At 33.1% G+C, this 27,922-nt stretch overlaps 3 protein-coding genes across 4 annotated transcripts; 1 reads left to right on the top strand and 2 right to left on the bottom strand.

The window, feature by feature from the left end:
* Positions 1–488: 488 nt before the first annotated feature.
* LOC126655247 (uncharacterized) lies at positions 489–5,532 on the bottom strand. Of its 2 annotated transcripts, none has more exons than XM_050349345.2 (13): positions 5,248–5,532; positions 4,939–5,015; positions 4,660–4,737; positions 3,942–4,017; positions 3,665–3,729; positions 2,814–2,915; positions 2,494–2,583; positions 2,339–2,413; positions 2,201–2,233; positions 1,995–2,111; positions 1,791–1,829; positions 1,446–1,508; positions 489–987 (listed from the first exon to the last, which is right to left on the bottom strand). In XM_050349345.2, the coding sequence occupies exons 1-13, from the start codon at positions 5,288–5,290 to the stop codon at positions 811–813; spliced, it is 1,035 nt and encodes a 344-aa protein (XP_050205302.1). In that variant the 5' UTR covers positions 5,291–5,532; the 3' UTR covers positions 489–810. The 2 variants fall into 2 exon arrangements, with proteins under 2 accessions (XP_050205302.1, XP_050205303.1); XM_050349346.2 differs by having other exon boundaries at positions 2,031–2,111.
* Positions 5,533–15,471: 9,939 nt separating this feature from the next.
* On the bottom strand, positions 15,472–18,138 carry LOC126655251 (probable WRKY transcription factor 75). The gene is made up of 2 exons (XM_050349353.2): positions 17,630–18,138; positions 15,472–15,841 (listed from the first exon to the last, which is right to left on the bottom strand). The coding sequence occupies exons 1-2, from the start codon at positions 17,962–17,964 to the stop codon at positions 15,664–15,666; spliced, it is 513 nt and encodes a 170-aa protein (XP_050205310.1). The 5' UTR covers positions 17,965–18,138; the 3' UTR covers positions 15,472–15,663.
* A 2,081-nt stretch (positions 18,139–20,219) lies between these two features.
* On the top strand, positions 20,220–21,758 carry LOC130014862 (uncharacterized). The gene is made up of 2 exons (XM_056103824.1): positions 20,220–20,332; positions 20,474–21,758. The coding sequence occupies exons 1-2, from the start codon at positions 20,220–20,222 to the stop codon at positions 21,756–21,758; spliced, it is 1,398 nt and encodes a 465-aa protein (XP_055959799.1).
* Positions 21,759–27,922: the final 6,164 nt, after the last annotated feature.

Genomic DNA, 27,922 nt, shown 5'->3' with positions numbered 1-27,922 from the left:
TAAAATCTCTTCTAGAAAGAGAGAGTGCCCACTATTTTTGGTCTCTCACCATGTTTGAAAATTTGGATTTTAAGAGGTATTTTATTTATTTACATAATATCATTAACAAACTTCATCAACTTAAATTAAATTGTTAATATGATTTTTCAGTATTTCTTGAATTTAATATTAGCAAAGTCATTATAAATATTTAAAATGAATTATTTTATCAGCTTTTTTACATTCAGAAAACCCATCCTTTTTTAGAAAGAAAAAAACATTTTTAAAAATTCTTTAGAATCTATAAATTTCAAAGTCCACTCAAAAACAAGAAAAATACAAATAGAAACTAAATAAATAAATAGGCTTATTGTAAGATGGACTATATAAGTTCAGCTCCAATGCAGATTTACTGAGAGTAGCCTTCTTGTTCATCCAATTCTTTGAGAAAGACCTGCCCTTTTATCTTTCACAAAGTAAAATTTTACTTTACATAAAAAAGCAAAACATCTCATAGAAGTTGCCCTTCCAATAAATCTGAAAATTTAACTTTACAAATATCAACATATTAAGTTTTAACCTCTAAATGTTCAGTTCAACAACAAAAATACTATTAAAGGCTTAACCTTTACTAAGTCATCTCATAATGTTTACCAGCCATGGTCACCAACTTGATGGTTACACTTGTTTTCTAATCAACTCTAACTAATTTTTATCCCTAACATCTTAAAAGATACAAAGGCCATAAACGTGCCCTGATAAACCTCCCAAAGGAATTACCAATTTACCGCATAAAATTGAAGTGCTCCACAAAAAAAAATCACATCAAGATTACTGTCGGCTGGAATTTGTTCGATGTAGCACAGCATTTGTTGCGCTGCGGGTTCTCATAAGAATTGTTGGTCTGGACCAACTTGAAGTGCCACCGTTTGTTTCTTCTTGAAGGATACTATAAGAAATCCCAGGACTGTTTAAAACTTCACCGGATCCTGAACTCCCATTACTCCTCTGCATAAAGATTTTAAGCCGTATAATGAAATGCAAAATAAAAGACAAACTCTAACATGAAAGGAAATAGAAGTTCACAAATAATTCTAAACTGCAAGTTATGTTGCACGGAAACTTCTTTAGTCTCACGTTTCAGAGTTTCATTTTCATTTTGTTTTTGTTTTCCAAAAAACTTTTGAAACTCTAGAACTTTGAATTTATAACATATTCCTGTAGAAAGTATTGTTTCGTCGTTTTCTATTTAAGCATTTTCATTTCCGTGCTACATAGACTGCAAGCAAAATTCAGATGAAGGTACCCTCCAGTCCCCAAATATCTCTTCCTAAAGAAGGCACAAGCCCTTGGCATCCATTGAAAGTTAAAACATGTCCAAATAAATTGTTCATATCCACCTACGTAAATATAGCTTTAACAAAAAACACAATAAAAAGAGACAAACTGTTCAAAAGTTAAAAAACCTGGAGTGTGCCATTGGAAACGGTGGGAGAAGTTGGTTCACTTGATGGAGGAGGTAAGGCATTCTGATAAGGAACAAACACACACTAGTAAGGACACAATAATATACTAAGATCACAACAAACAATCCGGTTGCGACTTTTTAAGCTTTTAGTGATATAGTTACTTAAATGGCAGAGCAAAAATCTTAAATAGGACTGGGCATGGTAAACCATGGATGCATTCAGCTCATAATGAAAATTTACAAATTTCAACCATCTCCTGACCAATTTCACCTCTCAACTAAAAAGTGCCAATACTCTATATGGAGAACGTTAAAGCAAACTATAATTGCCAGAAAGTACTACCTTTGGTGGAAATGCTATTCGTGAACTCGATGATGCAGCCTACAGAATGTGAAAAAATAATTAGTGGACTCATAGAGCAGAAGTAAAAAAGAAAAACTAAACACAATGAGATTTAACATAGATTTAGCAGAAAGATACACTTTCAGAGTTAAATAAGCTACATAAAGAAATTCTGATTTCAAATCGAAGTTTAAATATACATACAGACAACGTAGCATTCCATGACAAAAATCTGCTTGCCTGAGCATTCTCTTGAAGCAGGTAATTTTCCATAATATAGGTATAGTCAACCAACTTCTTTAATCCATGCATTGTGTTACCCTGAACAGATAATCCAAGTAAATAACACATAAAGTAAGATAAATAAACTACTAGTTCATGACTTGATTGAATTTCAATTTAGATATTACCTGCTTCTCTTCCATTTTACTGATTTTTTGCCCCTACAACATTAGAGAAAGAAACAAATTAAATCATGTCGGACACTCGCATCTGGAAAAGAGCTGGCGAAAATAGATAGAGGAAAACTAGTCTTAGAGATTGCTTACCAGTGTCTGAACAGTTTCGCGGACATTTCGTACACCATGATCGTATTTAGTTGAATCTTTTAAAAGTTCAGATACCTAGATGGAAATTTTTTCTCAAATTCAACAACTGACACCATGTACACCAATTTACCAGATAAAAGTTGCACAAGACCTACCGTTTCTCGTGTATCAGTAGTGAGAGCAGTGACCTCGTCCAAAGTAGCATCCAGGTGTGCAATATTTGAAGACAATTCCTTCCTAGTACTCTATAAAGATAATTTAAGAAAATAATAATGATGAGAAAGCTCTACATTTTAAATCTAAGAGCAACCAATAGTGAAAAGAAATAAATAAGGAAGAAAAGTAATCAAATACAAGACAAATAAGTAAAGATGAGAACTAAAACGAGATAGAAATGATGCAAGATGCAGCTTTGTGTGGCAGCAGGGTAAGTAATTTAATTGTTTATTATAAAGAATGATATAGAAATCCTTACCCTGATTGATCCATAAACGGTTTCAAGCTGTTGGGCTATGGAAGTGCAAGCATCAGATAAACTACGTCTAGTCGCAAACATCATATCAGGAAGTTTCCAACCCTGAAAAAATATCATAATTAGAATCAGCGAACAGCCGAACATCAAAGAATATTAAACATTGAATGCAAAAATACAGAATCTAATACCACATCTTCAACTCTTTCCCCAACCAAAATTCATTAAAAAACAAGGATGCAAGCCAATAAGCAGCAAATTCATTTGCTTATATAGCAGTCCAATCCATGATCTTTGATCTAATTATTTTCTGCCTTGTCACTTTGAAACCTACAGTATCTATCATAAGGATAGTTGGACATCTGTGTTTATATGAGTGCGAACCTGATATTATGGAAAAAGTCTAATGTGATGTTTGAACACAGGTTGACAATTCTTACAATAATTTCATTATGTTTTCCATGAAATTTTATATGAATTGGGGTTTGATGAGCAATAAGAAATTTTAGATCTTCACAGTGCTATATTTTAGTCTCCGTCATATTCCAGAAAGATAAACGAAGTAGCCAAAATAGAAAACAAGCCACTTTGCCACAAAGGAGATCTAAGAAAAGGCAAGTGAGCTATTTTTATAGCCCTATGAAGCTAAATTTACAAAACAATGCAACACCAAACAAGCATCCTGTAATGAACTAGATATCAAAAATAGGCCATAATGCACACAAGATTAAACTTAGCGAAATTCAGTTGCAACTGCAGTTACATAATGAAGATGAACTGGGTTGTATGAATATTTCATCAACATGAAAACATTATCCAGTCAATTATTCCAGGAACAAGAACAAAACTACTACCTTCCACCAAACATAGCCAGATCCAACCACAACCACTAGAACAATTGTACCATATTTAGTAGCACCTGCACATTAAAAAGACATGTTTAAGAACATCCCGAATAACATGCTAAGTCAAAAACAGTTCAATATATTATAAGAACATTAGCAGAACAGAAAATCATTGGTTTTCATGCAATAACTTTTGTAAGAAATACATGATCTAAGAATTATCTTAAACCATTAATGTGCCCTCTTCCATTAAAGTTAAACATAAGATAAAGAGGTAAAACCAAACCTGTCCCGCCATCGGTTACAATTGTTACTGATCTATTAGAAGCTATCATTTGCAGCTCCTGCCGAAGACTATTAACCTATAAAAGTTAAAAAAATAAAAAATCTAATTCACAAATTCTAGCAAAAAAATTTAAACATTGGAGAAAAGAATGAGCAAAATAGAACTGAAGAAAATTTAATCCTCAACAATCAAACTTCTATTCCAGCTATATGAAAATTTCTAATTATTTATTATCACAGAAATAATATCTAAGGGTTGTTAATTATATTCTGCATGCGCACGAACATGATTTTTTCTCATCATGGTAAGAGTTTAAGATTTAGAATCACAGCAAATTAATTGCTTCTTTCCTCCTGCCTAAAGCTTTCCCCTAACTTTGGGGATTGAAAGTAAGAAACAGCGTGATAAGAGAGGGACTAGGCTAACAAAAGCTTAGACTTATATCTTTTTCTTCCTTCTTCTTCTTCTACTATCACTCTCTGTAACACAAGGGGCATGAACCCAACCTGCCACCAACTAAGTACAATCTGATTGGTACCGTAGGTCTCAATTCTAGACTACGAATGAACATTTAACTTTTAAGCTAATGAAAATATTAAAAAACACTGCCATAGACTGAACATTACATCAGATGCTAATATCGTAACCGTGTTTCATCTGAGCTCTGAATTTAGATTAAAAGTGAAAACCAAATATACAAAAAGGTTGACAAGCGCACCTGATCCATTAAAGATTTATTAATTGGCTTGCCATTTGATGAGACAGAATCATCTCTTTTAACTTGCTTAAGAGCAAACTGCAACAAAACAAAAAAAGGTAGCATTTAGCATATAACAGAGTCATGCTCTCTTTATTACCCAAAACATAACTTCTTCTTTTTACATATATAGGGTTCCGACTGCTAGAGTCTCAATTGTTAGAAGTTAGTTGCAGAGGCGGGATTTGAACCCACGACCACAAACTCACACAAGTGGAAATGAATTATTTAAATATCTACCTTGAATGCACCGGAAACAAAATCCGGAAAAAAACTCGGCAAATGCCCCTCTTTAGCAAGAACTGATCCAACTATACCTAAAATACCAAAACACAAAACAACATAGCAAAATATAAAAAACTAAGATCACAAACTGAAAATCTAAACACATTACTAAATCAAAATACAAAGATAAGTTCATTAACCTAATCAGGAATATAAACTGCAATCAATCAAACTAACATCCTAGGGTTTATAAAAAACAAAACCCTAAGTTCTGCTTCACTCCAAATCAAAATACAATTAAAACATAATCAAAACTGTACGGACCTGCGCCGACGAGGATGGTTAACTTGCCGAGAGGGAGAGCCATAGCTAGTGAGTGAGCGAGCAAAAACTGTTAAATACTTTTAAAATAATTAATGATAATAAAAACTGAGATTGTTGGATTAAAAAACATCATTAATTGAAGTAAAACAAGAAAATAAAATCGATAATTATGTGATATAAAATCGGAGTATTTGTGTTTTGGAAGCAGAGAAGGATCGTTATGCTGGAGCTGCTGCTGACTGCAAATGCAATAACCTCATTTTGTTAGTTATTGGACCTTCTCATTTTTATTTTATTTTGAACGAAGGATCATTTTGCCCCCTGAAGTTGGCACAAAGTATCAAAAACGTCCAAATTAGCGAAACAGGATCACTTTTACCCTGAACTTGTCCAAACCGGTTCAAAACACCCCCTCCTCGCTCGTTTGTGATTCACTCGCTGATAAAAGAGAGTGAATTATTTCTGGGGCCCCTGGTGATGCCACGTGGCTGAAAACATGCAAGATTAAATCTAATTAATCTAACCGCCAAAATTAAGACACAATTAATTATTTTCCCGTTATTTTCTTTTCTTTCTTTTCTTCTGATTTTCCTTCGTCTTCGTCTTCTCCAACGTTCAACTGTTGTGAGAAAAATTTAGGGTTTTCAATTTCTTCAAATTAAAGCCTTACTCTTCTGACTTCGACCATTTTGAAGTGTAATTTTCTTGATCCTGTCTTGATATCGTCAGTAGCGTGGAGGCATTGGATTTTTTTGAGCACACGTCATTCTGGTGGAACCGGCAAAAATGGTGTCGGCTGAATTTCGTAGGTATGTAGTTTCTGAACTTGAATACCCTCTTGCATTGTTATTAATGGGTGGTTTGTTTTTCCATGATTTTTTGTTGTAATGGGGTTGTTTGATCAGTTGTCTGTTTTTGGTGTTTACTATGTTATCTGATATGTGATTATTGGATTTTGGCATGTTTGCTGTTTGTATGTTGTTGTATGTTTAGGTTAATTTTTTTTGATTTTCTGTCTGGTTTTGAAATGCTGTGTGTTTTCCACTTTAAGAAAAGGTTGAATGTTGGGTTGTTGCTGTCTGTGTGTATGTTAGTTTTGTTTGGTTTAATATTTTGGTATGATTTCTTTGATGGCAGAATGATGGAAATGTTTGATTGCAATATAGAGGTTTGTCTGAAAATTAAGCATGGAGGGATATTTATATGTGATCCTGAATTAAGATATAGTGGGGGAAAGTATTATAGGCAGACTTTTAAAGATGCTCAAGATATAACTTATGGTGTGTTGTGTGGCATAGTTAGGAGTTTAGGGTATGGGCATATCCCTAAAATGTTTTGGCTACCAACTGGAGGTGTAATGCATGAGGATGTTAGAGCACTTTTGGATGAAAATTTTGATAGATGTGTGAAGACTTTGATAGGACAGGGTGAGGATATGGGGTCTGCAACATTGGCTGTGTTTTTAGATCATAGTATAGATCAACCAAAGTTTCTATGTGAGACTGAATCTAAGGTGTTGCTGTTAGAATGGAGAAAGGATGAGGGCAGTTCAGATAGAGGGGATGAGGGATTGGATATAGAGGGGGCAACTGATCCTGTTTTGGAGGGTGGAACTGATCCTGTTTTGGAGGGGGGAAATGATCCAGTTAAGGAGGGGGGAAATGATCCAGTTAAGGAGGGGTTAAATGATCCTGTTGTAGAGGGGGAAAATGAGGGGTTTAATGATCAATTTGAGGAGGAGGGGTTAAATGAACCTGCAGCTGAGGGGGGGTTAAATGATCCAGTAGATGATCAATTTGAGGAGGAGGGGTTAAATGAACCTGCAGCTGGGGGGGGGGTTAAATGATCCAGTAGATGATCAATTTGAGGAGGAGGGGTTAAATGATCCTGCAGCTGAGGGGGGGTTAAATGACCCAGTACCTGAGGAGCAAGTTGAAGGTTTAGTAGAAGATTAGGCTGATTGGGAAGATAACATGGCTGGGGAAGCTGCCCACATGTTTGATATGGAGTGGCTTGAGAACTTTACAAATGAGGTGGTGAGTGAAGAAGGATCTCAGAGAGCTGCAACAGGCAGTGGAGCTTTAAATGAGGGTATGCAGAAACCTGCAGAAGCCCCAAAAAATAATAAGAGGAAGAAAAAGCAGAAGACTGCAGCTAGGAGCAAGACTGCAATTACTGACAAGGGGAAGAGGAAGGTTTCAAAGTGGGCACATCTATGTGAAAGAAGAGAAATCACTCATAATGTGGATGATGAGGAACATCTGAGCAGTGGTGAGGAGGATTTTGACTATACAAATGAGATGGATTATTTCTCAGATGTGGGGGATGAAGAACTGATCCAAGCAAGAAACAAGCTTAGGGAAAACTACAAAGCAAAAAAAGAAAGGATGGAAAGAGCCCAAAGAGCTGCAGTGCTGGGTGATATGGGAGGTGAACCAGTCCCTGTGGGTGAGGATGTGCAGGAAAAAGTTGATAGCCAGAGTTCAGAGCCAGTGGTGTATGATCCTAGCAACCCTAACCCTGCATTTGTTGTGGGCATGGTGTTCAAAAATGCACCTGAGTTTAGGGAAGCTATTAGGAAGTATGCTGTCAATAGGGGTGTGGAGGTTAAGATGGTGAAGAATGAACCAACCAGGGTTAGGGGCCACTGCAAGAAGGAGGGGTGTGAATGGCACATTCTGGCTAGTAAGATTGGTGCCACTGGAGACTTTGTGGTGAAAACTTATGTTCCTCAGCACAAATGCTTCAGAGAGTTCAAGATTAGACAAGTAACTCAACATTTCTTAGTGGACTATTTCAGAGACAGGATTACAAGTTTCAGCCACTTGAAGTCCAAGGAGTTAAAAGCAAGGGCAATGAGGGAGTTGAAGATTGATGTGACTGACATCAAATGCAAGAGGGTGAAGAGAATTCTGCTAGAAGAGTTAGAAGGTGATTATCTAGAGGAGTATGGTTTGCTGTGGGATTACAGAGAAGAACTACTGGCAACCAACCCTGGAACAACAGTTGACATCTTGACTGATGGTAACACAAACCAGTTTGGAGCTATCTATATTTGCTTTGATGCTTTGAAGAAAGGGTGGAAGGCTGGATGCAGGCCTGTGATTGGACTTGATGGCTGTTTTTTGAAGACTGTTTGCAAAGGGGAGTTGCTTACTGCAGTTGGAAGGGATGGCAACAATCAAAGATTCCCTATTGCTTGGGCAGTGGTGAAATCAGAAAGCAAAGCTACTTGGGTGTGGTTTTTGAAACACCTGGTCAGTGATCTTGATCTTGGAGATGGAAGCAATCTAACACTGATAACTGATATGCAAAAGGTTAGTGTCCTGTTGTTATAAAATTTATTACTGTCTTGTACTTAAGGGGTCTTTTGATATGTATTGGTAAAGTTTAGGGGGGGTTTTGATCCTTTTTTGCAAAGTATGGGGGGTGTTTTGATCCTTATTTGCAAAGTTTGAGGGGGCATTTGATCCTTATTTGCATTTTATTTTCCTTTGTTTCAGGGCCTGCTTCCATCTATCAAGGATACTTTACCTGAGGCAGAACACAGATGGTGTGCACAACACATATTCATGAGGTGGCAGAAAAGATGGAGAGGAGGTGACTTCAGAAAACAGTTTTGGATGTGTGCCAGGAGCAGCTTTGAAGAATACTTCCATGACCAGCTAGAGAAAATGGATGCTTTAGGTAATGGCTCTGTAGAACACCTCCTTACATATCCACCACACACATGGTGCAAAGCATATTTTGCATTCCATTCTAAGTGTGATGCTGTGGATAACAATATGTGTGAGTCATTCAATGGGGATTTGTTAGATGCTAGGAAAATGCATGTATTGTCTCTTTTGGAGTGGATTAGAAAAGATGCAATGGCTAGGATTCACAGGAAAAGAATGGAGTGTGTGAAATGGTTCACTGGAGTCAGTCCTAGTAGTGTGATGCTGCTAGAAAAGAACATGAATAGGGCATGTGGCTGTCATGTAGAGTTTAATGGGGATGATGCTTATGAAGTGTCAGAAAATGAGAATAGGCATACTGTCCACATGAGAACTAGGAGTTGTACTTGTAGGGCATGGGATTTGACTGGAATCCCATGCCCACATGCCATATGTGCCTTATACCATAGTGATCCATATGGTGATTTGTTGGTTGGGATAGACCCCTGGTACTCAAAGGAAAAATACTTGGCTAGTTATGCATATGTGATGCAGCCAGTGAAAGGTAAGGCAATGTGGGCCAGAACTGGAAAAGAGCCTCTCATTCCACCTGTGGCATACAAGTCAGCTGGCAGACCCAAAAGAGCTAGAAGAAAGGACAGAGAGGAACCCAAACCCTCAGGCAAAATGTCAAAGGCAGGGTATGCTATGTCTTGCAGCTACTGCCATAGCAAAGGGCACAATGCTAGAGGGTGTAGTAAGAAGAAAAATGGCATTCCAGTTCCTGCAATGGATAAGGGAAAGGGTAAAGTCCCTGTTGAAGATGAGGATGAAGATGAACAAGATTCAGTTAACATGGTTAGTTCTACTTCTTATGTTATTGCTAATTGTTTTTCTTATAAAACTGCATTCAAGGGGTTTTTTGATACTTAAATGACTACTTCAGGGGGGGGTTTGATCCTAATTAAGTAAGTTTAGGGGTGTTTTTGATCCTTCTTTGTTTTTTATCAGGATCAAGTGCAGTCTGCTGCTGGCATTAAGATTGGAACTCCTACACCAAACCCTGAGCAGCAAGCACCACCTTTGGCAAATAAGAAAGGAAAAGCAAAAAAACACCCGACTAATTCTGTCGGAGCAGGACTATGTCGCGATACAAGTACTGGACAAGTCTCATTTAATGTAAGGTTTTTAAAAACTGCAAATAGTTGTTGTATTTCATTATGTTGCTCCATTTTTAAAAATATGGTGTTCTTTGCATGCAGCCTGGTGAGCTTGGGAAGAGGATGGCAAACTCACAGAATCCAGTACCAAGTGAGGCACAAAGGAAAATACACCATAAACCAACCACAGTCCAGAATGAGGGGAGACCATTCTATGGGAGATTTAGAGCAACTGGACCTCAGTGGAATGGAAATGAAAGTGTCTCAACTAACCAGTTGGAAGCTGAGGTTCAAAAGAGGATTGGACAGATGCAGCAGAAAAGGCAAGCTGCTGAGTCAGCCCCTACCCCAGCCTTCTCAAGGCCTACTCCTCCTACATTTTGCAGTGTGGGTCCCCAGGCTTTTTCAAGGACAGTATCTGGCCAGTCACTTTCCCAAACTGATTCAAACTCAGTCAATGCACCAAATCCTTTCTCCAATTTGCAGCAGTCTACTTCCATGGGATCTCAACTGTCACAAGATGGCCACTCAGGGGTACAAAGCAGCTCACAAGTGCCTCCAATGCAAAGGATGCCCAACATGGGACCTCAACAACAAGCACAGAAGCAAAAACCAAAGAAGAGAGTGAATACCCCTTTCAAGCAGCCAGCTCCTAAACCAAATTGGAAGCCATGAACTATTATTCTTTATTTTATATTATAATTTAGTGTCTCAGAACTGTTTTTATGTGTTTTTTGTAAAGTTTGTATGCAGATTCTGCCATTATATGACAATATGGTGTGAATGAAGGACATATTTTGTAACCTCAGTTGGTTATTTTGTTAAATACAAGTGTTTTGTGCCATTTTGTCAAATTCAACTGTTTGTTAAAATCAAGTGTTTGTGACAATGTGGTGTTTAGATCCATTACAAATAGGTTATTTTAAGTTATTATCTTCTGTTTTTATGGTTCAAAATCACAAAATTTTATGAAGGGTGTATTTGATCCTAATTAAGTAAGTTCAGGGGGGGTTTTGATCCTAATTACCAAAGTTCAGGGGGGTTTTTGATCCTTCCAAATTCATGTTCATGTTCATGTTCATGTTCAAGTTCATACACACACAGACTCTCATATTTTCAGAACAAAGGAAAATTCAGACCAGAAGCAAAAGAAATTTCATTCATATTCATATAACAGCTGCAATTACAAAAAAAATTACAAGCATCAACACACAGATCACTAAACCAAATCCAGCAGCAACACACCAGAATCTTTTCTTGTATTTCATCCCTTCTTCTCTAACCAATTTAACCGACTCAGCAGCATACCTCTGACCTTCCCGATCTTCAATGTAGCTGAAATTCCCTTCACCCATCCCCATTTCATCAAGCTCATCTAACAATTCGTTAATTACATCCTTGGATCGACTGGTAAACGGTTCTTCATCAAACCACTCAAATAAACCACATCCAAACGCACCCTTTTTACAGCCATAAAATCTTCTTCCAGGATTTTCTCTTGTCCATGAAACCCAAACCGGAGCTTTAACAGAAAACCCACATCTACAGTAACGAGCTCTTCCCTGATAGTTGTAATCAGGTCTGCTAGCACGCCTCTGTCGAGGGCGATATTGTCTCCCAGATCTAGCTGAAGAACCCTGGGAATTCGATCCACTCGACATCTTGAAGAAGAAGGGAAATTAGGGTTCCTGAGTTTGACGAATTCAATTTGAAGATTGGGGAAATTAGGGAAATTAGGTTTTCTTTTAATTTGGGAATTTTAATTAGGAAACATGGATCAGATTACCCCCTCAATTAATTAGGAAAAATCAGCTTTTTGATTGGTGGTTTTGTCAAAACCATTGTTTGAGTTACACGCGCAAAGCTGAGATTGGGGAGGGGGGGTTTTGTACCAAAATTGACAAGTTCAGGGTAAAAGTGATCCTGTTTCGCTAATTTGGACGTTTTTGATACTTTGTGCCAACTTCAGGGGGCAAAATGATCCTTCGTTCATTTTATTTTTCAATATAAGTTCAAAATTTATAATTTTAATTATTTTGTGAGAGTTGTATAAATACTTGGACTAGATAAAATTTGATACTCTCATATTTTGATAATAGTAAATTAAATTTAAACTTTTGTATGTTGTTATAATTTTATGCAAGTTTTTTAATTTTATAATAATAATAATTCAATTTTAATATATTATTGTGATTTTAACTATTTTCTCAATTAATTTTATTTTATTAATTATCCGCCTTTATACAAAATACCTATTAGTTTTATTTGACCTTTTTATCATATTTTGCTTTAAATTTGTTTGTTTTTTTCTATCATCAAACAAGTTATAGAATTTATAATTATATTTTAATGTTACTTTTTATTTTGTAATTATAAAAGTTAACAAAAATTCTGGAAAATGGATTTTACTAATTAATTAGTTAAATTATAAATTCAGCTAAAAATTAGATGATTAAATTGATTGAAAAAATGGTTAAAATCATAACAAAATTTAAAATCAAGTTATATAAAAATTAAAAATTTAAATAAAATAACAACAACTTGTAAATATTTAAATTCATTTCATTAGTAGATCTTTAATAAACTACTATAACATAAGCATTTAAAATTTGAATTTTTTCCCCTTAATAATTCGGAGCTCCGCTCTTATATTTTTTTTCCTTTAATAGTATTTTATGTCTATGTCACTATATGAAATGGTGGTTAACTAGTTTTTTTTTTTTGATAATTGGAGAGGGGTGAGCGTTTATGAGAGGAAACGAACCACGACCTAACAGTTTGCTGTTAGCGCTTATACCATTTGAATTATAACTTCCTGGTTAACTAGATTTTCTAATAATTCATAAAACTAACCGTTTAGTTAGTCTATTTATTAATCGATTTATGAATATCGTAATTTAAATTTAAACTTATTTGATTTGATTGTTATTTTTTGCCAAATGATTATTTTTCTTTTTTGAATAACTTAAAGTATTTATTTTTAATTAGTTTGACAATTGTCATTATTTATTTATTTATTTTTCTTTTATTACTATTACGAATTTCAAAAAAAGAAATCACTATGTAATTTGAGTGTAATCCACACAAGTCAATTTGCAATTGATGATCATATTTTACAGAATAATAAAGAACATTTCCTTTAACGAGTTATATCTAGTTGTTCACCAACTAGAGATGTTTTGAGATCTCGTCACGTTGACATTGAGGTCATATATCATGATTGTGCCTCAAAGAGGGAATCACTTGTCCATATTTTGTTTTCAATATCCATTTGTTATTTCGTGTTTGAATCAAATTGGTTTCCAGTTAGATGCAGATCACCTGACAACTCTTGACTAGTGGACGCAGTTGTTCATAACACTGTTAGTTGCTCAACATGAGCATCATATTGTGGTTCTTTACGGAATATGGAAGAATCGAAATAATATAGTCTGGTTAGGCAGTGGTAGCTTGGCCACTAATTTAGCACATAGTGCACTGAGATTCCTTTAGAGTTGGAAATCCGCTCAACTCGGTGTATCAGCTGGAGATTAGGCAAATGTCCATACATCAATCTTATGGCAATTACCACAAGTTGATCATGTAACCTGCAACTTGGATGCTGCTTTATTTCAAGATAATCATCGTATTTGTATAGTATGTGTGGTGCGAGATCATGATGGCAGATGCCTTGGGGCAAAGGCTCGTTCTATGTTAGGATTGCTAAACTCTCTAGTGGCGGAAACCATCAGCTTCAAAGAATATTTATCATGTGTTAAGGAATTGGTTATGCACAATGTTCGGGTTGAAACGATGCATTGCTTATGGTTCAGACTTTCCATTCATCGTAAGAGTATCTTTCTTATGTTGGTATCATTATCGACGAGTGCAAAAATCTTTTTAAGGACTACATAGATAGTACGTTGTGTTATATCAGGATATCAGCAAATATGGTTGCACATACTCTTACTAGAGCATCCATTTCTATATCTGATGTTTCAGTTTACAGTTTAGTTGTAACATACTTTTTATCTTTGTTTTGTTTTTGGATATTTCTAATTAATTTAATATAGTTTATTTCAATAATAATAATAATAATATGTATATTTTATATTATAATTTAACACTTTTCCCTCTTTCTCCCTCCGTATATATATACTGCCATATCTTTTATTGGATATAATTTTTAATTTTTTTTAAGAAAAGATGTATATTAAAAGTCACTAGAAGTGATACAACCAAAAACTCTAATTTTTCGCACAAAAAGCGGTATGCTAAAGGTACGTGGCACACTAGAGGCTACATTAAAGAGAACCGACCAAAGATAAAAAAAACTGTAAATATTGCCTAATTAAAGTTGTTGAAAGATAATAATTCATTCGTATTCCATAAAAATAATAATTAACAATTAGTAATTATAATTAATATAGACATAATATGAAGGCTATTATATTAAAAAATAGATAATAAATTTACTAAAAACAAAATATTCATACATATAGAATTTTTTATTATATAATATACTCTATAAATATAGAAACATAATCTATATTACTTTTAAATAATTATCAATAAAATATACATGCATATTTATATTACAAAATTAAAATCAAATATTTTATTAATTACTCGTTGTTTTGGTTATTTTAATTTTAAAATTTCCAAAAAACAAAATCCAAATATTTATAAGATATTTATAAGAACACTGACCGAACCAAAATATATTTTCTCAATGACCAATGATATTTACAATTTTAGTTTGGCTTAATTTTTCAAATCGGTTCGGTTTAATTTTTACGCATCCTTATATAATAATCTGATTCATTACTTCTTTTTTATGAACAAATTATATAAAAAGCCATAAAAAGTGGTAAAACTCCATACTCAAGAACTTTCACATAAAAAATGGCACACAAGAACTTGACAACGGAGGCTACCGAACCATACAAAAAGATCCAAGAAAACAATCTACGCCAAAAAAAAAATCTATTCGGCCTTTTATGCAAATTTAAATCCGAATAAAAAAAAAGGAAGGTTTTTTACTTAGAAAGTCACTCTATTAAAATAATTGAAAATAGTATCTGCCGGAGAGGAATTCTTATGTTGAAAAAATCTTTTATCTCGACACTTCTAAATTTCTCAAATAAAGATAATACAAATAGTAGTCCAAAGTTTTGAAAATCTTTTGTTCGGAATGATTACAATCCACCGAATGAAAAAAAATCCTCGAAAGTAGACGACATTACCCAAACTAAAATAAATTATTATGAAAATAATTTAAGTTAATTGTATCCTGTTTTTAGTAATCAAATCCTTTTCTATTGGAAAGGATTAAAAAGCAAGTTATCGAACTAAACTGTTAAAGATTTGTATTCAGAATTTATTTGCCAATTTCACTACAGTTGTCCAATTCATTTTACCTTGAAAAATTTAACAAAATGATAAGACTCATTATTATGCTTTTTGCAATAGATGTTAATTACATATCACTTGGAAAAAATGGTGATTAGAAATAATTGACACCAAATTTTGCTAAAATATTGAAAATATACTTATTTGAAGTTTTAAAGTTTTAAAGTTGTAAAAGTAGATAAAACAATGTACAATGAGAAAATGAAGTGTTAAACTGAAGAATAAATTTGCATTTGGGTCAGGATATGCTCAAAATTATCAGTAGATTTTTGAATAGCATGGGAATGGATTCCTTCATAAGTGGTCACAACAATGCCTTCATCTCCACTCAATCTTTGAACTTGTTTTTTCACATTGCATCCTTCATGTGTACACCGATAGTAGCTTCTGTACAGTCAATGAATAATTACATTAAAAAATACCAATGAATTATAACTCTGTATGATATTCATAAAAAGAAATTCATTTCATATGATATAAATGTTGTACAACGTCCTGCTATAAGTCGTGAGTTCAATTTCTCCACACGCGCTTTCCTTCTCCACTTATAACAAAATTGCATTAAAAATAATCATTTCGGCCAAGAGTGTAAATGAATTGAACTATTTATAAATTATTCGTATTTGACTTAATTTTCTTTTGAGATCAACTTAAAAAAAATCGAGCTCGAACTTCTAGAATTTTATTTCGAACCGAGATCTTAAAGAGACATGCCATTCAAGCTCGTAAACTCATAAAAAAATAGCGGTAGATTTATTTATTAAAAAAAAATTAAAATTAACGAACTAGATCGACAAAGATTTTAGTATAGGCTAAATATCGCAAACTGTATATTATTCTTGGTAGAAAGCTAGATTTTGCCAATTTTATTTTTTTATAATCACGATTAGCTATTAAAAAGATTCATTGAATAACCCATTTTTAGTTGTGTAAACTATACATTTTTTATTATCTAATTGTTAAACTAAATTTAGTCTTTTTTTTTCCTGATCTTTCAACTTAGCAAAATCGTATTTTGAAGTTCCTGAATGATAAAAATGATAGCGTTTAGGGTAAAAAATTTGCATTTTCGAATATAATGAAACATCATAGTTTTTATCATTTACATACTTGAAAATACATTTTTGCTAAGTTGAAGGACCATAATGACAAAATTTAATTTAAAGACCATATAATTAAAAGTGGTTAATTTAGGGATTGAAGATGGGTTTTTCCAACATTCATTTGGAATCAATTTCAGGTTACCATGAAGAATGATGTGGACAAATTGAAACTCAATACAATGATGAGATCCAAGATTAAAAACTCTTAATCATTCTATGTATACTTTTAGCTCATCAAATACGTGATCATCAGAAAATAACACCCCTCACATTTAACATAATTCACAGTTTAGTCTCTCTTATTTGAAAATTGAACTATATAGCCTCTCACTTTTTTTTATCAACAATTTAGTCCTTCCGTCCATTTTGGATGGTAGTCAACGAAATAAACGAAACTATATGGTCCCCCACTTTTGTTTTTCTCAACGATTTCACCCCTCATTTTTGTTTTTGTCGATGATTTAGTCCTTCAATTTTGATAATTAATTTACCCATAAGTCCTTTAACTTTATTGACTAACACTAAAAATGGATGGAGGGACTAAAACGTCGACGGAAGCAAAAATGAGGGGCCATATAGTTTAATTTTCAAACAGGAGGGATTAAAGTGTGAATTATATCAAATATGAGAGACTTTATAGTAATTTGCTTATTTTAAATTAAAGAATCAGTTCCAGTGTGTCAGTGCACGTTGTTATGTGGGAGCCAAAATATATATTCTTAGTCTAAACTACCGAGAAAATGGATCATCATGGATAGATTAAAGATCTAGTTATTTTTTTAGTTGTCCATCTGATTTTCAAAGTTTAATTAATCCAAATCCGACCCGCGTCGCGCATTTAGTATGGTGAGTGAGTCTGTTAACGGAATTTTTACATTCACAAGGCTCGAACCCGAAATCTTGCTTAAGCGATATCAAACCGCTTACCACTTAGATCAACCCCGTTGATTAAAGATCTAGTTATTTGTTCTAATGATTATCACTCGAAAAACGTATAGCTTAAAAAACAGCAGAAATAATATTGTATATATGTCTAACAAATATAAAAAATGCATGCTTAAAGAATTTATACCTGGGAAATTTATTGTTCTTGACGGCCTTTTGTCCATATTTTCTCCATCTATATCCATCGTCAAGAATATCAACTTGACTCCTCGTTTGAAAAGCATATTTTTCCTTTTTAATCTTCTTCGATCCTTTATTCTTTCCGAAATCTATTTTTTCTACGCCATTTTCAGACCCGACAAATCTTTTATTTTCAGTTATCGGAGCTTCCATTTCTTGCATCAGACCCAAGAACCCGTTTACGGAACTGCCGGTGTTGAGTGACATAGATGAACAACTAGCTGCTGATGCTGTCTCTGATGATGAAGAAGAAAGTTGAAAGAATGATGAGTAATTTTCCATTTGTTTGGAAGAAATTAAGATAAAAACTATATATTTTAATTTATATATACGTACATATATATAGAAACTAGAATAAAGAAGAAAAATAAGAAGAAGAAGAAGAAGATGATGATGATGAGAGGAAAATTAGTAGCTGCCTTTTGTATTACTACTATATAAGCAAGAAACACAGAAAGTTATAGGCGGCTGCGATGGCTGATTTAATATAAAAGGTAAAACACATTTTTATATCCGTAATTTTGGTCATTTTATTAAATATATGCTTAAAAAATATTTTAGACATTTTGGTCCTCTTTTTTACAAATTTGGACAAATTTATTTAACTTTCAAAGTGTATGTTTTTTTGATTTCATAAATAATCATTTTACATTATTGATCTTTTATTCATTTCAGTTTAGAAAGAGTTATTTGAGTTTAAAATAAAGATTATGTTCCCGTAACCGTAAATAGATTTAAAATGAGGGTCGAATATATTTGTCCCAATTTGTACAATAAGCGGACAAGAATGTCTAAAATAATTTTTTACGAATTTATTTGATAAAATGGTCAAAATTATGAATAAAGAAGTATTTTGCCAATTGAAGTATTAATTTAACATATATTACACTAATTAAGTTATATTTAAATTTTACTAATGAATGTAATACTTCAATATAGGTAAAAAGAATCATAAATGTTTTAATTATATTATGCAAGTATCTATATTTTAAAAATAGCATAGTTATACAAGTTTCAACTTGTAATTTATGCTCCCTAAAGATGATAAAATAAAAACCTATTAAAAATAACTATAAGTTATAAGTATTCCTCTCACAACTTGTTATAATGAAACATATGTATTAATTATATTATATGATCAATTCAGCAATGTTTTAAACAATTGTATAGCATGGTTTATTATATTTTAGAGTTTATTTTTGGGAATTGGTTTTTGACCAACTTTTCATCGTACAATAATACTTTTCCTTGAAAAATATGAGTCTAGTCCATAGTTTTGTTTTGCAACCAGCGTACTACACATGCGATTAAAATACGTCAAAAATTTTTTAGCATGGATGCATAATATTTTATGATGGTTCTTTTAGAAAAGTGAAACCAAAGGCTCATCATAAGATACTATCGTTTTATTCATCGTGAAAGCAGCAAGCATTGTTTTAATTTAGGCCTAATTGTTGAAAAATACCAGATTTTCGATCATTTTATTTATAATTTAAATTTCTAAAATTGTCGTTTTATTTTTAATTTCAATTATAGCCATTTGTTAAAATTAGAATAAAAAGATATTCAAATAGAAACTTTTTATATTTATTTTTCAAGAATACAAGCACCTATTGAATTGAAAATATAAATTTTAAAGATAATTTAGAAGTTTCTAATGGCGAAGGAAATATTGAATTAATTTATACAGCCATAAAATGTACAGTCAGACACATAATTAATTGAGACGGTTGCTAACTGGATAAATTATTAGATGAACCTAATTCACCACATAGAATTATGAACTATTCATTTATTGTGTGACACATGAAAAATAATAAATATATTAACCAATTAATAAATATCACATTAATTGTTTATATTTTAATTTGAATTATTGTGATATTTATTAATTGATTAATATATTTATTGTTGCCACATGTCACTCGATAAATGGATGATTCATATATTGCAGGATATTCAACATTAAGCAGAATTGCAGCAGCTTGAACAAATAAGCTTTGCTGAGAATTGCAGAATTGCAAGTTATCTGCTACTGCCATGTCATCAATCTCTGTATGATCAAACATGAAGATGGTGTGTGTTGGATCACGTGGTACTTAGCGTGTGATTGAAGTAATCAATATGATGAGCTGTTAGTTAGTTATGATGAGCTGTAAAAGGCAGTTATTTTCAACTGCTGTAGTATAAATAAGTAGCTTGAGCTACTGAGAAATGTAATCTGAAATATTCTGTATTCAATACATTTTTTTTATACTTTTCTACATGGTATCAGAGCCTCAGAGCTCTTAGCAGTTATTTTTCATCTTCTTCTCCAAATTTTCTCAATATCCAAACAGAATTATTTCATTTTCTTTCTTCCTCTGTGAATCAATGATTACTTTTCATCTTCTTTCTTCAATTTGCAGTTGATTTCTTATCTTTCTCTGAGAAACAACGCTTATTTTCACCCTCTTTTCTTCAATTACAGATTGATTTTCTGTGTATCCAAACAGTTAATTTTCTAGGCATCCAAACAGTCTTTTCTTATTGATTCTATGGCGATCAGACCAGAAGAAACACTTTCCAGCCCCTTCTTTTTACATCCTAATGAAAATCCTTCCTTGATTCTAGCTTCTAATCTCTTGAATGGTGGTAATTACCATTCCTGGTACAAATCCATGAGAATGGCACTGATCTCGAAGAACAAATATAAATTTGTTGATGGAACAATTCAAATACCAGATGTTAATGAGCCTATATACTCTGCGTGGGAGAGATGTAACACTATGGTTATGTCATGACTTTACAGGTCTTGTACTCCTACTATAGCTGATAGCATATCATGTTTGGATTCTGCTTTTGAAATCTGGACTGATCTAAAGGATCGCTTTTCTCAAGGAGATGCCTACAGAATTGGAGATATTCAAGAAGAGATATATGCTTTTCATCAGAATACATTGTCAGTTACTGAGTACTTCACTCATTTGAAGTCTCTATGGGATGAGTTAATTAGCCTAAGGCCTTTTCCTGTATGCATATGCATTCCTAAATGCATTTGCAATGCCTTACCATTGATAAGAAAGAATCACTCTAATGACCAGGTGATTAGATTCTTAAAGGGGCTGAATGATCAATATGCTACTGTGAGGCAGCAGATTTTGATGACAGAACCTCTTCCACCAATCAACAAGGCATTCTCAATGGTAATTCAAAATGAGAGACAAATTGCAGGAAGCATTAACATGAGAACTATGGTTGATACAAATGTAATGTTTACAAAAGGAGAGAATGATGATTATGGAGACTCTTTTGATCCAAACTATGAAGCAAATGTTTGCTATGCCAGAGGGAGAGGTTACTTCAGAGGAAACAACAATAACTTCAAGAAGTTTGTTCCTGTGCCAAGTTACAAACAGAAGCTATGCTCTCATTGTGGAATGACTGGGCACACTGTTGACATTTGTTACAAAAAACATGGGTATCCTCCAGGGTATCAGTCAAGTTTTCAATCAAGAATGAAGGCTGATGGTTCATATGCCAATCAAGTGGATTTTGAAGGTTTTGCACCTAATCCATCAGATAATAATACTGACAGAACTGCTTCTTATACTTCTCCAGGTACTGTTTTTCCTTTCACAGCAGAACAGTGTCAAAAATTAATGGCTTTAATTCAACAAGAAGCTTCTAGTTCTACTCCTCAGAATTCATTTGCTCATGCAAATGCATTATCTGCAAATTTCCAGCCTAATTCAGAAACCACAGAAGGTATCTCTCACTGTCTTTTCTCTTCTACATCTTACAAAAATAAGTGGATACTGGATACAGGAGCAACAGATCACATAGTCTGTGACTCCATTCTTCTAAAAACATTTCATGCTGTCAAAAATGTTCATGTGAAATTACCAAATGGTCAACTGGTTCCTGTTGCAAATGTTGGTACTATTCACTTATCTGATAAATTGATTCTGGAAAATGTTCTTCATGTTCCAGATTTTAGTTTCAACTTGATATCAGCAAGCAAGTTAACTGATAATCCACAAATATCATTGATTCTTCATCATGACTCTTGTTTTATCCAGGAGTTGACTTCATAGACAATGATTGGCTTAGCTAAAAAGCAAGGTGGGCTTTACATTTTGCTGGAAAAACAAATTGAGCAGGCAAAATGTAATAGTGTAGCCAAAATAAAGGAACCAAAGTCAATTTCTGATTTGTGGCATTTTAGACTTGGCCACTTGTCTCATAGTAGATTACAAATGATCAGGCAATCTGATTCTAGTGTCAATGTATCTGAACTAAAAGCCTGTGAGATATGCCATTTTGCTAAGCAAAAAAGATTGACTTTTCCTCTCAGTCTTTCTAAGACTAAATCTGTTTTTGATTTAATTCACATAGATATTTGGGGTCCTGTTTCTGTTTCTTCTATGCAAGGATACAGATATTTTGTTACTATTGTGGATGACTGTTCCAGATATACTTGGCTTTTCCTTATGAAGCACAAGTCAGAAACAAGGGGAATACTGCAGAATTTTGTAGTACACATCCAGACACAGTTTGACAAAACTATTAAGATCATAAGGACTGCTAATGGGATGGAGTTTGCATATCCAGAATTCTACAGTAGATATGGGATAGTACATCAGACAAGTTGTGTTCATACACCTCAGCAAAATGGTGTAGTAGAGAGGAAGCATCAACACATTTTAAATGTAGCCAGGGCTCTAAGGTTCCAGTCCAACTTGCCAATGTCTTTTTGGTCTCATTGTGTACTTCATGCCATTTACCTGATCAACAGGATTCCATCACCTGTGATTGATAATAAAACTCCATATGAAAGACTAAATGGTCAACTTCCAACTTATGATCATTTGAGGGTATTTGGATGTTTGGCTTTTGCAGCAGTCACTGATTCTCACAGATTGAAGTTTGAAGCAAGAGCAATGAAATGCTTATTTCTTGGTTATCCTTCACATACAAAAGGATATATCATGTACAATCTATCCACCAAGAAATTATTTTACTCCAGAGATGTTGTTTTCTATGAGAGTATATTTCCACTTTCTAAATCACCTACTGAAAAACCAGTTACCACACCTCATTCTAATCTAGATTATACTCTTTTTCCTGATCCAAACTCTTTTCCAAATCTAGATAACTCAAATTTGCCTACCCAAACACCATCATTATCACCTATTCCTTCTTCCTCATGGAATGCAGTTGCATCTGCAGATCCTACACCTACTATTCCTGTTTTTCAGGATAGTGATTTTCCTGAGTTGAGAAGATCTCACAGGGTCACTCAATTACCCTCTCATCTCAAGGATTATCAAGTCACTTTACCCCACACTACCACACCTCATTCTCTTGCTTCTGTGCTTAGTTATGGCAGAATATCTCAAGCACATAAAAGGTTTTGTCTCTCAGTTTCTTCTATTACTGAACCAAAGACTTACAATCAGGCTTTACAGTTTCCTTGCTGGAAAGAAGCCATGAACAATGAGATCAATGCTTTACAGGCAAATGATACTTGGATCCTTACTGAATTACCATCTGGAAAAAAGGCTATTGGCTGCAAGTGGGTATACAAAGTGAAATATAAGTCTAATGGTGAGATTGAAAGATGCAAAGCAAGACTTGTTGCAAAGGGATATACTCAGCAGGAAGGATTGGATTATCTTGAAACTTTTTCTCCAGTAGCAAAGATGACAACTATCAGGTTATTGCTTTCTCTATCAGCAATTAACAAATGGCATTTGCATCAGTTAGATATAAACAATGCATTTCTGCATGGAGATCTAGAAGAAGAGGTCTACATGCAATTACCACCTGGTTTTCAAACTCAGTCATCTCCACACACAGTTTGTAAACTACAAAAATCTTTGTATGGTCTTAAACAAGCCAGCAGGCAATGGCATGCCAAATTAACCTGTGCTTTACACAGTCATGGATTCAAAACTGCAACTGCAGATCCTTCATTGTTTATCAAACAAACTGCTGATGTCTTTATTGCCCTCCTGATATATGTGGATGATGTGATTGTTGCTAGTTCCTCTTTATCAGCAATACAAGAGATTAAGAATACTTTACATGCTGAGTTTAGTATTAAAGACCTTGGATCTTTAAAATTTTTCTTGGGTTTGGAGGTTGCAAGGTCTGACACTGGGATTAATTTGTGCCAGAGAAAGTATGTTCTAGATCTCTTATCAGAAACCAATCTTCTTGACTGCAAACCAGCTCCCACACCAATGCTTGCATCCAAGAAACTGGTTAAGGATTCTGCAGACTTATTATCTGATAACACTATGTACAGGAAGCTTGTTGGAAAATTATTGTATATGTGTCATACAAGACCAGATATCTCATTTGCAATCCAACAGCTTAGTCAATTCCTAGATTGTCCTACATCTGCTCATTTACATGCTGTTCATAGAGTCCTGAAGTATCTCAAAGGGTCCCCTGGTCAAGGATTGTTTTTCCCAGCCAAATCTTCTTTAGTCTTACAAGCTTTCTCTGATTCTGACTGGGCAACTTGTCCAGAAACTAGAAGATCCATTTCTGGTCACTGTGTTTTCTTAGGTGATTCCTTGATTTCTTGGAAATCAAAAAAGCAAACCACTGTTTCTCGTTCTAGTGCAGAAGCAGAATACAGGGCATTAGCTGGTCTCACCTGTGAACTTCAATGGATTTCTTATTTGCTGTGTGATTTAAAGCAAGAAGTTGCTTCTCCTATTTCTGTTTACTGTGACAACAGTTCAGCAATTCAACTGGCTCATAATCCGGTTTATCACGAGAGATCTAAACATATTGAAATTGATTGCCACATCATTCGAGACAAAATTACTTCAGGATTATTACATCTCCTACCTGTCAGCAGCATTAATCAAGTTGCTGATAGTTTCACTAAGCCTTTAGCTCCTATTACATTTCATTCCGCAATTTCCAAGCTGAATCTCCAGGATCTGTACAATCCAGCTTGTGGGGGGGTATTGCAGGATATTCAACATTAAGCAGAATTGCAGCAGCTTGAACAAATAAGCTTTGCTGAGAATTGCAGAATTGCAAGTTATCTGCTACTGCCATGTCATCAATCTCTGTATGATCAAACATGAAGATGGTGTGTGTTGGATCACGTGGTACTTAGCGTGTGATTGAAGTAATCAATATGATGAGCTGTTAGTTAGTTATGATGAGCTGTAAAAGGCAGTTATTTTCAACTGCTGTAGTATAAATAAGTAGCTTGAGCTACTGAGAAATGTAATCTGAAATATTCTGTATTCAATACATTTCTTTTATACTTTTCTACATCATAATCATACGTTCATTTAAGAATTTTTCCGTTAACAGAGACAAATAGGAACTCATGAAATTTTGGAAAATTTTAAAGGCTTTTAGTTCAATTGAAAGATGTGAACATAATTAATTAAGACATCACTTCATTTATCTATTTAAGATTTAAAAAAAATGTTATAGTCAAACAGAAACTCGTGGTTTTTTTAAATAAGTTTGGCGAGGAAAAAAAATACATCACATAACACCAATTAAATTTGGTATTCTAGAAAGCATGCTGAGACTTGAAATAATTAAACTCTCTAATATACATGTATATCTAATTTTTTTATTAGAATAAATGCTAGTACTCTTTTTTGCTAATTTCACTATATCCAATTTAAAAAATAATTTAAAACATAAACTTATTTTTAACTCATATCTCGACTGAAAATATGCATGTCTCGATCGAGACATGCATTTCTCAATCGAGACATGCTTTAATTTCAAAAAATTATAAAAAACACTATAAATACATCATAAAAAATACACTATAAAAAATATCTCGATCGAGACATGCATTATCTCGACCGAGGCATTCTTTTTAACTCATATCTCGATCGAGACCAGCCCTGCCTCGATGGACACATGCAAAAGATGTATTTTTGGAATCAAAAATGTTGAGATGTAAAAATGGAACTAAATTTGCGCCAAATTGAAGGTGATTCAATGTATTAGATATGTAAAGTCTTTGAACAACTACTGATAATATTATTTTCTTGTTTTATTTGACTCATTATACCATACTAAAGAGTTAGTCCACATTCAAAAACAAACATTAGATTTGAAATAGTAGTTTATTCCAACCGTAGCTTAAAGAATAATATTACTTTTTTTCGTTTTCTTTTGTTTCGATTTGAATTAAAAGTGTAAATTAGTCATAGTCCTTTGAACAAAGAAAAAAAATTGCAACTAATATTAACTTATTACAGGTTTCTTGTCGTAATAGTAATAATAAGTGTTGAATTCTGACTGAGAAAAAAAGAAAAAAGAAAATATTATTACAAAGAACACGTGGGTTTGATCGGTGAAGTTACATGTTCGGACGAGGAAGCCATGATCGCATGTGGTTTGAATACAGATTTGTTGGGTCAAGACAACGGCGCAGCCTCTGTTATTCATAGCCAATCATGTTATATGCTGTGGTGAGAATATCTTGGCTGAAGTTCAAAATTCATTTTTATAAATTTTTGATAAAATATGGAGTATATATTTGGAGTTATTGCACTATTTTAATTTTTAGAATTTGAACTCTCTACTATAATTTTATATTTTTTGAATTCTTACGTTCCTATTTTCGAAAACGTTAAATAATTATGTCATAAAAATTTATTAACTATGTCAAATCGAATCAAAAAAACTTAATTAACGGATTCACTTTCAATAAAAATAAAAATATAAGAACTACACTAGTGTTTATCTCGGAAAGAAGGTAATATTTTACTTATATTACATAAAATAATGTAATTCTATTATTTTTACTTGCAAAATCAAAATTTTAGAGAAATGTACAAATATACCTCTAATAGTTATCTCGGAAATAGATACACTCCCGTGACATGTTTATCTTAAATATAACTTATTTTTTTTAAAATTATTGTACATTATATTGAGTTGTTTTTAAAATTTCGGAGATATGTTTTAGACAAATTTGACATGAAAGGACTTATCCATACTTTGGCATAAACATTAGATGCAAAATTATTACTTTTTCCATTATTTAATAAAGCTATTAACTTTTTATAAGTACTTAGTATAATTTTAACTAAAAAAGTTATTTTTTAAAAAATATATTTATAAATTAAATAAGTCTGTCAATGAGGAAGTATAAAATTGTATCTCTTAATTTATATTATTAATTTATCATTTTCTCCATTTCCATATATATGTAATTTGGTTTAAATTTTATAGTCTTAATTGATACTGTCGACTGATATTGTCATCACAGTGCACAGCTGAACTCACATGGAAGCATCTGCATGATTATTTCCGGCACAATATTTAAATCTTCTGGTTCAGTCAAATTTTGCATGCTACAGCTCTCTCCCTCTCTTTCTATACACATATAATATTATCCATTAATGTACAGTTATTTTAAAGGAAGCATATTAGAGAAAAAACAAATCAAGTTGAATTCATTTAACCAAAAAAATAAAATCAAGTTGAGTTAACAAAATGGGGTAAAATATTACTTTGAAATCGGATTGTAATCTTTTCACAAAATAGTTACGGAACTATAAAATATTATAAAGTGGTTATCGCAACATATTGTATTTTTATAAAACGTTTATCTAACTACATATTATGGTGACCAAACTATAGATTTTTTACAAAACGGTTGCAAACTATAATTTTTATAATTTTTCTTTATCCATATCTATCATTCAGTAACCGTTTTGTAAAAAAAGACTATATTTCGATAACCGTTTTATAACTTTTTATAATTTGATAACCGTTTGATAAATTTTTAAAGTTCGGTGACGGTTTTGTCTAAAATAATAGTTTGGTAACCATTTTATAATTTTTATAATCATCTATAAAAATACAATAGTTCGATAACCGTAAAAATATTTAACCCTAACAAAATGTTAAATGTATAATTAAAAAGTTACTATAAATTAATTGAAATTTTTGAAAGGCAGATTGTCACATTTAGCACAGCATGAAGTATACGCTTTATAAATAGAGCTTGAATAATATTTGGAGACTGCACCTAACACTAACTCTCATAATTGGATTAATCGTCTGCTTTTGAACAAGTCTAACTCTTCTAGACTAATTTTGAAGTAATGAATGCCAATTTACCTCAATTAATGACAGGTATAGCAGCCATATTTTACCTTGTTTAAAATAATTTAAAAAACAAAGATGAGTATTAATCTGCCTTAAAAATATCCACATCTAAACTAAATTCATAAAAGATACATGAATC

The sequence above is a fragment of the Mercurialis annua genome, linkage group LG7 (assembly GCF_937616625.2).
Source record: "Mercurialis annua linkage group LG7, ddMerAnnu1.2, whole genome shotgun sequence".
Taxonomy (NCBI): Eukaryota; Viridiplantae; Streptophyta; class Magnoliopsida; order Malpighiales; family Euphorbiaceae; genus Mercurialis; species Mercurialis annua.
The sequence above is the reverse complement of the archived record's forward strand: the minus strand, read 5'-3'. Positions and strand labels throughout refer to the sequence as shown.